The 10,850-nt window shown below is 33.6% G+C and overlaps 1 protein-coding gene across 1 annotated transcript; it reads left to right on the top strand.

The window, feature by feature from the left end:
• Positions 1 to 375: 375 nt before the first annotated feature.
• On the top strand, positions 376 to 4,625 carry LOC149795887 (uncharacterized). The gene is made up of 2 exons (XM_089964148.1): positions 376 to 577; positions 4,433 to 4,625. Exons 1-2 carry the CDS (start codon positions 403 to 405, stop codon positions 4,567 to 4,569), a joined length of 312 nt encoding a protein of 103 aa, XP_089820274.1. The 5' UTR covers positions 376 to 402; the 3' UTR covers positions 4,570 to 4,625.
• Positions 4,626 to 10,850: the final 6,225 nt, after the last annotated feature.

The raw sequence follows: 10,850 nt of genomic DNA, 5'->3' as shown, positions 1-10,850 counted from the left end.
ACACATTGCAAGGTGGTCGTATTATGCAGTATACTCAGTGGGTCCCATGGGCATCATTATAAAGAAGGAAGCACAATTTTAGGACTTGTCTGTTTTCACTTTAGGAATGTTTGCACAGAATTTGGAGTGGGTTTTTTGTTCCAGCTAAGGTTTTTTTTTTCTTTAGGAATCTTTGTGAATGATGAACCAAATTTGGAATGTTGCTGTAACTCCTTGTTCGATGGACTTACCAACTCCCAAGTGGTAAGAGGAATTTGTGTGGAAGATATCCAAGTAGTAAATATTCATCCATCAGTCACTGATGCCATAGTAAGGGTCTTTAATAAGCGATCCTCACAAAGTCAAGCTAAAAGTAATTTTAAAGGTGGTGTAGCAGGTGGATCAAATTCAACAGGTGAAAGGATGCCAAAACAAAAGAGAAGCGAAATATCAATTCATCATGCACAATCCCTAAAAATCCCAATGGACTACAAGAAGGGAGGAGGAAAGAAGGAGAGAGGAAAATATGCCTCAATGCATGTCCCATCAAGTTCATGGCTTTCTCAGGATGAAGATGACAATTATAACCAAGTCCAAGGTATTTATCAGTCAGGTTTTCTTATTCTAGACTTTATAAATTAAGAAGATTATAATTGAAAGGAAATTATTTTATCAAAGTTAAAGACATTGTTTAACTATCAAAGTACTCAGCCATGCAAAGTGTACAGTCCAAGTTTGTTAATTTATTATCCACACATGCTGTGTTTTGCATCATGTTCTGAGTTCAATGGCATCATCACAATTCACGATGGACCAAAGAAATGGTATAGATACAGCTCCACTATAATACCATGTAATGTAGATTTGCTTTAAAAAGATCCAGCTCAAAAAGCTAGATTATTTAGACCAGATTTTTTTTTGCTTGAAAAAAAATTGTCAGTTCTGGATCCAGAGTTTGTGTCCAGATTTTAGACTTCCAGCCATTAAATCTTGAGTGACCGTTCTGAACAGCACAGAGTCACAGAACCTTTGCAAATTGTAGAGTTAGTTTGAGATTGGACAAAAGAAGGTTGTGATCCCAAATCATCAGTCTAAAAGGTTAAAACAAAAGATATAAAACATTTCATTTCCACCCATCTGCTGTTACACAGGAAAAAGAGCCAATTAAAAACAATGTCTTTTGTACATCAAAGCATCCTGCAAGATAAAAATTGCTCTGAAACGGATGTCACTCAGGATGCAGTTGTAAGTAACAATAAAAATATCTGCCCAACCCGCCCATTTCAGGTAAAGATAAAGGTAATCTCCCTGCCAGGTGACATTGAGTTAATTAAACTGATGTTGGGTTGATATAAATGGTATCTTTGTCACTAATTCTAACCATATTCAACAACCACAGTACTTTCAGTTCATTATTTCATGGAGTTTGTGCTTGGAACAAACCATGAAGTTGAAGACTCGAAGAATAATGATTCTTATGTGGAGACAATTATATTTTCCCAGAGCCCCAGGCGGCTGATTGGACTAAAGCACCCACCTTTACCAATCACTGCCACCTCACCTATGTCTGTGTGGGTTTGAGTCGCAAGCTCAACCAGTATGGTTATGTGAGAAAGCTTGCTCATGGGTTCTTTCTGGGGTTTTCCTGAGTTCTTCCTCCATCAGTTATCCACCATATATAGCCTATCACATGCTGAAAAATGGCATTAAACCTGCAACAGAAACATTATTCTTTCCCCAATTTATGAATTTCAGACTTGATGTAAAAGTGATTATTCACCAAACCATGAAAATTGATACCATGAAAGTAAGATGATTTCAGTGTATCAGTATTCATATATGTACTACTATATGATAAAGTATCTGAATAAATTGCTAGCATTTAATAAAAAATTAAGTCATTTAAATTGCTTATGAATCAAAGAAAAGAAATTAATTTACTCTCCTATGTGTCACCAAATAATAATACATCTGCTCAGCAAAATTCACTATAAATTTGCTATCTCCTTTTACAGTTTATAAATGTACATTGCTATCGTTTTGTTTATAATTTTGTATACTCTTTAATTCATTATACGCCATCTGTACTTTAATTATTTTGTTTTATATAATGTTTGGTATTCAGAACTGTTCTTTTGATAATTAAAATGTGAACAATAATTTTTTTATCTTTATTATTTACATACTTGAAAAAGAAATTTATTAATAAAAAGGTATACTCAAAATTAGAATTTAAGTATTTATTTCTTGTAAGTATTGTAGTGATTCACTGTCTTTAAAAATGTAACAGAAAGAAGTGAAACCAACTATTGAAGTAAACAACAAACAATTTATATCCCTAAAATGCAAAAATAAAAATTCAAAAGACATTACATGTATTTAAATAAAATCCCAGATAACCCTAAATGTCCTGTCTCAGTGTACTTGAATATAGAATGTTCCAAAATGAATTCCAATAATCTTTAATGTCTTGTTTTGCCAGTATTTAATATCCTAATGTACAAGAGGTCTTGAATGTCTTGATTTATCAATGATGAAATCTGAAATGTCTTTTAATGGATTCACAATAAATCCAAAGTAGTGATTTTATCCAAAAGTCCATGAGCACTTTGTAATTTCCAAAGAATAATGTAAATAATTCCTCTCAGTTATATTTTATCACAACTGTAAGCTTTATAAATTCTCAGACTGATTGTAAGTCAGAAATGAAAATACATGTTTACTACTGACTACATATACATATACATATTTTCACTTGACCTAAGACACAACAGACTGTTTTGGAATTCCCGAAATTTCCTCCAAATTATAAACAAGATTGCTTCTAGAACTTTCTAAGCTAGCTGACAAAGATTGATCTTGAATTGAAATAACAGTAAACAACTTTTTTATAAACTTACAAACATAACAAAAATCAGGTACACAAAACTTCAGCCACATACCTCAGTTGTGTGACAGAAATCAAACACACAATATAAATTGTGGAATCTCATTAATCTCGACACCATCATTCCCAGTGAATATGTCCAGATTAATGAGTGTTCCAGATAACTGAACCAGGTACATTTTTATTTTACAACATCGTCATATCATATTCATGTACATGTATTGGCTTGCTGTACATGTATATTCAGTAAAGGTTTAAATAAATTAATGAATATATCTATTGACTCTTTATGTCACATTATTATACCATGCACTTATACATAAATATAAGTTTAAACACTTACTGGCAAATCTTTTATATGCTAGCTGGTATATCTACTTGTCTATGCATGCTTGATGGTGTTGGCGTAATATGTCATATTTAAAAAGTACAATGAATTAAAACTTAATCTTGCAGTTAAATGTGTAAACTAATAAAATGCAGTCATTTTATAAGTCATATTTTACAACTGTTACAGCTGCTAATGAGCCAATAAATTGATACCACATTTTATTCTGAAATGAAGCCTTGTACTATCTAAAGCTTAAATTAATCAACTTTATTTGTACAGCCATCAACATCACTGATTGTTATATACACAACAAAGAGACTTAATGATGCACATACTTTATTAACCGTATTTTAATCAAAAGTGTCAACATTTGATCCCAGCGTATTTATTTAAATATTAACACCCCCATTGGTAAGTAGTAAAAACAGACATTAGGTATACAATTGCTGGTTATTAAATGGAGACATTACTTTAAGTTTCTCCATGCCTTTGATTAAGTGTTCCAATCAGAGACATAAATTGACACACCTCCAAGTTTGCATTGATGAATATATGTTATTGTAACTTTAACATGCCACTAGAATTTAACCAATCAGAGACTGATAAATTGACACACCTCCAAGTTTGCATTGATGAATATATGTTATCCAACTATATTTTCATATGTGATTGTTCAAAAGTTCTTTTTTTGACAGAGTATTTCTGGATTATTGAGCATTTTATATAAATTTTACACTTTGGTTCCTGATTTTGATTTCTGGATCCAGATTGCAGCCTACAACTTAAGGAGCTAGAACAATATCTCTTGTTTAATTTTAAAGTGTGTAAACTACAAATTATATTACAAATATTTTTATTGTTTCTATGATGCAAATAACCATAATAATAATATTGATAATAAATTTTAAAAATTGCTCTGACTACCAGTAGGAGACCGCTCTGGTGGCATAAGTAGTTAGATCATCCACCTTGGATGTGGGAGGCAGCAGGTTCAAACCCTGGTTGAGACATACCAAAGACATCAAAATGATACTAGTAGCTGCCTCACTTGGCACTCAGCATTAGCATTAAGAGGTCAGTGTTAGGACTGGTCGGTCTGGTGTTAAGATAATGTGACTGGGTGGGACATGATGCCACATGTCTCCAGCAATATGACTAGAAAATTGTTAAAGCTACTTTAAAAATCCAAATCACACACACTACCAGTGGGATATATATATATTTTTTTTTTTTAGGCTATGGAATGCAGTGGAAGGACAGGAGTGAAGTGAAACAGGAGGAAAGAGCACGGTACTCCTCATTGTCTTCTCAGGATGAGGATGATGCTGACAACTTTGACCAAGGCCCAAGTATTTTACAATCAGTTTTTTAGTGCTGTTCGTCATTGAAAATAGCTTAAGCGATTGTCTTTTGTCCATGTCCATTCTGTCCATTAGTACAAGTTTGTTTTTATTACTGCTCCTAAACTACTTGGAGGATTGCCAAGAAACATTAGACACAAATTCATCCCATGGTCTAGTTGCTCCTAAATGAAAATGGTACTGATCTGACAACCAATTTTGCCATCACAGCAGCCATCTTGAAAATCTTGTTATAGCTACTTCTCCTGAATGGATGACACATCACAAAAATGACCTTTTATGAAAACTTGGACAGTCCTAAATGAAAATAGTGCCACTCAGACTTCCAGTATGGGTGCCATGGTAGCTATGTTGAAAATCTTGCTATTGCTACTCCTGCTCAGTGACAAGTCAGATTGACATGGTCCTAAAATTACAATGGTGTTGATCTGGTATCTAATTTGGCCACCATGCTGACCATCTTTATATGCATGTTATTGCTACCTCTTCAGAATGGATAGTCATATTAACATGGGGTTTTCACTGAAAGAATTTGTATGATGTCTAGTTGATCCTAAATGAAAATGGTGCTGATCTGACATCCATACTGACCCTCAAAATGACCATCAGAATCTGGCATCCAATATGTCCACCACAGGTGCTAATTTTGAAAATCTCATTGTTGCTGACGAACATCAAAGATGATTTCAACACTAAGCAGTTATACATAAGAAATGGTCTTATTTGGAATTCCTTGGTTATTTTTCACCAAGTAAAGCTTCAGTCATTTAGAATGTTAATCAAATTATTTAATCAAAGTTAATACATTTTTTGTTTACCAAAGTTTGCAGCCATTAACAGTTTACAGTTTGTTAAAATTAAAATCTTGTAGTGTTATGTGTTTAAGCTCTTACAAAATGTAACAAGAAAAATAGTGAAGACAACAAGCTTTGTACAATTTAACAAATATTTCATTTCCCTAGAAAAACAAGGTAAAAATGAGAAAAAGAACTTAGTTTTACGAATCAAATCCAAAAATAATTCAAGAATAATCCAAGAATTAAAAACTAGAAGTCCCAGTAATAAAAAGTCCTAATGAAACCGAGTTTGAATCCTGATGAAATCCATAATGGAAGGTGATGACGTATGCTGTGGTCAGCATCATACTGATGTGTCAACAGTTCTTTGTTGAATCACATAAAATAATATTCCAATGTTTGAATTCCGTGTAAATTTTGATAGCTGTCCTTGTCCAAGAATTAATTTTGAGCAAAAATTATTGAGAAAAATATTCTCTTGGAATCCAAATAATTTGAAGAAAAATAAAATAATTAGCCCCAAAACTGGTCACAACATAAAACATTATAACTTCTCAATTGTTAAGGCACTAAATGATTATTCTTTCTCAAAACATCAATAATAAATTAGCTACAGTGCAAAACAGATGCCTGGATGTGGGTCAGTCCTCTGGGAAAACCTTATTGATACATGTTATTTGTGAAGTACTCCAAGTATGGCCTCGATTCCACTTTATGAATCTTACTCTAAGAAAGAATTTTTAAAAAACTTTAAAAAGTTGTTTACTTCAACTCTTACTGGTTCTGAATCAAGGTCAGAAACTAGGTCAGCATTAGATACAATGTCTGTATAAAGTTGTTTACATCAAAAATAAAAAAATCAGTCAGAACTAAACCCTGTTCCAGTAAATAAAGTTACATTACGATAGCAAGTAGTTGAATAAAAAAATTAAAACTTACAAACAAACAATTAAATCAGATATACAAAACACTATATAATAAAGCTTTCTTTTTACCATAGATTAATTATATATAAGGTTTTAAAAAAAACATAAGAACTCTTATGAATTATACAAAGTGTACATGAAATAATACATTTCTATACATGGGAAAGTGCATCTGCTATTAAATTATCTTTTCCCTTGACGTGCCTGATGTAAATATTATATGCCTGTAACAACAAACTCTACCTGAGTAGTCTTTGATTTTTATTTTTCATCTTGCCGATGAAGGTAAGCTGGTTGTGGTCACTAAACACAATAATCGAAGAAAGAGCTGAACTAATGTAATCTTCAAAATGTTGTAATGCCAGTATCAAAGCCAAACATTCCTTCTCGATTGTTAAATAATTTCTTTGGTGCTTATTTAATTTCTTAGAAAAATAGCACACTGGATGATCAGTACCATTTTCCTTTTCTTGAATCAATACTGCTCCAGCCCCAACATCACTTGCATCAACAGACAGTTTAAATGATTGGCTGAAATTTGGAGCCGTAAGAACTGGTGCGCTTTTAAGTAAGGTTTTTTACTTATCAAAAGCCTCCTGACATTTTTCAGTCCAAAGAAACTTGTTTTTCTTACTCAGTAAATTTGTCAGGGGTTCAGCAATTATGGAAAAATTGGAAAAAATTTCCAATAGAATCCAGCGATACCTAAAAATCGTATCAGTTGCTTTTTATTAACAGGCACTGGGAATTCAGAGACAGCCTTGACCTTAGCATCTATAGGTTTAACCTGCCCATGTCCCACTATATGTCCTAGAAATGTGACACCAGCACGGCAGAACTCACTTTTGGATAAATTAATTTTCAAACTTGCATTGGTGAGTCTGTCAAAGAATTTCCACATTGTCGCTAAATGTTCTTTCCAGATGTCATTGTAGATTATGACATCATCGATGTAAGCATCACAATTATCCAGACCAGAGGTAATCATATTCATTAGATGTTGAAAAGTACTTGGTGAACCTTTCATCCCAAACGGCATTACTTGATAAAGTCCATCTGGAGTCATGAATGCTGAAATTTCCTTTGCTCTTTCTGTCAGTGGAATTTGCCAAAATCCTTTCAGAAGGTCAAATTTGGTGACATATTTGGCATTTCTGATTTAATCAATGCAGTCATCAATTCTTGGTAATGGAAATGAATCTGTTTTAGTCACAGTATTCGCCTTCCTATGATCAGTGCATATATGAAAAGTTTTATCTGGTTTCAGAACAAGTATACATGGTGAATTCCAGACACTTTTCCTGGGCTCTATGAAATCATTCTCCAGCAAATACTGAATTTATTTTAAAATGATTGGTTGTTTCTAAGGTCATGATGGGATTATATTTAAGATGTAAACAACTTTTTTTATTTTTTTATTTTAGAGAAAATCATTGGTCTAATCAAGGAAATATTCTTTGTACGTGATATAAACACAATCATGTGACCCCCCCCCCTTTGTGATTTCGCAAGTCTGGTTTTTCCATAACTACGCATTTGTTAGTTTTAGAAGAGTTGTGTGGAGAGAGATCTCTCAGTTTTGGGTTTTTCACACTGATGTCAAGTTAATTTGTTGTAGCCAGATTTTGAGTTAATTATCTTCAGATCATTTTGATTTCAAAAGGATTAATTCTTTATTCTCTGGAAATATTTGAAGAGTGGTCACACAGATTTTGGAAAGACATTGTTTACAAGTTTAATTTGGATTTCCAATACCAGAGTGCTATTATTTGTATTTCTACAAGGAACTGTAGATAAGCACAGTACTAACTACAGCATACGTCATCGTCATCCATCTTGGATTTTCCATCAGGATTCGAACTTGAAATTATTAGAACATTTATTACTAGGACTTTTGCAATTTAATTCATGGATTATTCTTAGACTATTTTTGGATGATTCTTGAAACTGTAAGTTCTTCTCCTTTTTTCATTTTTACAGAATTTTCCAGGAAAATAAATTATTTGTTAAATTTAAAAAGCTTGTTGTTTTCACTCTTTCTGTGTTACTGTTTATTCAAACCTAAACACGTAACACTGCCAAATGGTTCGTCAGTGCAGGAATAGGTTGCAGATGAGCCTTAGGTATAGTCTGATTGGGTTTTCCTACCATTTGACGAGTATGACAAGATCTAGAGTATTTACGAACATCACTTTTAATTTTTGGCCAATAGAAGTGAGTCAAGATCTTGTGATAAGTCTTATTAATCCCTAAATGACCAGCCGAAGGAATTTCATAGGCCAGACTAAAAATTTGCTGTCTCTATGATTTTGGAACTACAGTTTGATAGTTCACTGACCACTCGTCACCAGCAGGTACCTCAGAAGGTCTCCATTTTCTCATAAGAATTCCATTTTTGATGAAATAGTCGATAGGTACTTCAGTGGCTTCAGTTTCACTAATGGCCCTTTGAAACAAACAGGAGATCTCAAAATCTTTTTCCTGTTCAACGACAAGTGATTGTCATTTGTCACCCTGACTAGAATAAAGAGAATGAGTAATTGATTGATCCAAACAAGGAGTAAAGGTGACCTCAACAAAAGCCTGACCAATACATGTGTCAGCTAAAGGAATACTTTCCTGATCAACATCATTCTCAAGAGCTTTCTTTTCCGTAGCTCTAGTAACTGCACAAACTGGGTATAAATCAGGGAATTCTTCTTCACTAGAATCGACTTTCTGATCCAAACAAGACTTGTCACTTACAAGTGGATTAACCACAACCTTATCTCCAGCTAGGTCGTTGCCTAGCAACAAATGAATGCCCTCAACGAGTAAAGCAAACACAGTTCCGACTGTCATGGGTCCTTAGACTAAGTATCATGACAGATTTACACAATGGAGAGGAACATTAACAAAGCCGCACTCTACTCCCAGAATAAGAACACTTTCACTAGAATAAGACGTCTCAGAAACAGGCACAGTACCTGATAATAAAAGACTGAGAAGCTTCTGTGTCCCTTACCATTTTAATAGGGATGGTATTGGCCAAATCACCCAAGAGTGACATAGAACCCTTGAACATAAATGGTTCATAATTCTCCATAATAAAATGAGACTTAGGTTTATGAGTTCTTACAAATGTATTGCTTTCAGTACATGACTGTGACCTTGACTTCTTAGAAATAAGAGCATTCGGAATAGGTCTGTCTTGATTCTGGTGCTTATTTTTCAATTTGTAGCAATCAAAAATAACGTGTACTTTCTTCTTGCAATAGGTACACATAGGAAGAGACAGGGATTTTTGATCAAGCTTATCAGAAGCTTGGTTTTGAAAAGTTGTGCCAGACTGAGATTTAGAAGGGCTTGTATTAGGTTGAAATACCTTTCTGCCAGAAGGCTGTTGAGTGGAAGTCTTATTTCAAAAGGAACTTTATGAGTTAAAGAATACTCATTAGCAGCATGAGCGGCATTTTCCAAGGTTTTGATTTGATGCTCATCAAGATAAGACTTAATGTCACTATGGACACAGTTCTTGAACTCTTAAAGTAATACAGGTTGTCTGAGACTTTCATAATCTTGATGAACTTTCTTGGCTAAGCACCATCTATCAAATAACTGCTCTTTTTCTCTTGCAAATTCGACATGAGTTTGTCCCATTACTTTTTAAATAGTTCCTGAATTTTTGCCGATAAGCCTCAGGGACTAACTGATAACCCCTTAAGAGGCATTCATTCACCAAATCATAGTCATCACTCCGCTGTACTGACAGGAATGCATAGATATATTGGGCTTTGCCAAAAAGTGCACACTCTAATAATTGAGTCCAATGCTTCCTTGGCCATTTCGAATTTTCAGCAACTTTTTCAAACTAAAGAAAATATTTACATCTTTTTCTCAAAAAAGGGGCATTAACCTAATATTCTTAGTAACATCAAAACTTGAATTTGTATGTGAAGTGGGAACATGCGTTTCACTTGCCAGTTCTATTTCTTTTATTCTGAATTGATATTCCCTCTCTTCCTCCTCTCTTTGCATTTGCATCTCTCTCTCTCTCTCACTCTTTCTTCCTTATCTAACTGCATTTGTTTCTCCTTTTTCTGTAACAGCATTTGTTCTTTTTGTAACTGCATTTGTCTTTCTCCTCTTTCTCTGCTTGTAACTGCATTTGTTTCTGTTTCTCTTTCTTCTCTTTCTCCAGTAACATTTGTTTTTCTTCTTTCTGTAACTGCAACTGCATTTGTTTTTCCTCTTTCTGATGTTCAAGCTTTCTTAACTCCAATTCCATCTTGTATTTTAATTTTAATTCCTTTACTTTTATGTCAGAGTCTGATACAGACTTTGATCAAAACCAAAGCACTTTTATCCAAAACAGTCTTTTCCACCAAATACTGGATCAAAATATTTTGTATTTCTTGCTTCGTTAAGGAAGCTTTTGCCTCAGAAAGATCATATTTTCTGGCAAGTTGAATCAATTCATTTTTTTTCAAACAGTCCAACTGTTCCTGGATAGGATTTGAAAGAAAAATCTCCGCTTTTGATGACATTGTAAAAAAGCTTTCTGATTTCACTAAAAGTTTCTAAAATGTA

Source organism: Sinohyriopsis cumingii, chromosome 7 (assembly GCF_028554795.1).
Source record: "Sinohyriopsis cumingii isolate HCF-2022 chromosome 7, ASM2855479v2, whole genome shotgun sequence".
Classification (NCBI taxonomy): domain Eukaryota; kingdom Metazoa; phylum Mollusca; class Bivalvia; order Unionida; family Unionidae; genus Sinohyriopsis; species Sinohyriopsis cumingii.
The sequence above is the reverse complement of the archived record's forward strand: the minus strand, read 5'-3'. Positions and strand labels throughout refer to the sequence as shown.

Bases quoted from the DNA above. Each gene is read 5' to 3' on its own strand.
- LOC149795887 (XM_089964148.1), top strand. From the start codon at position 403: ATGCCAAAACAAAAGAGAAGCGAAATATCAATTCATCATGCACAATCC. The intron at 578-4,432 runs GTATTTATCAGT...TTTTTTTTTTAG, and splicing joins CAATTATAACCAAGTCCAAG to GCTATGGAATGCAGTGGAAG.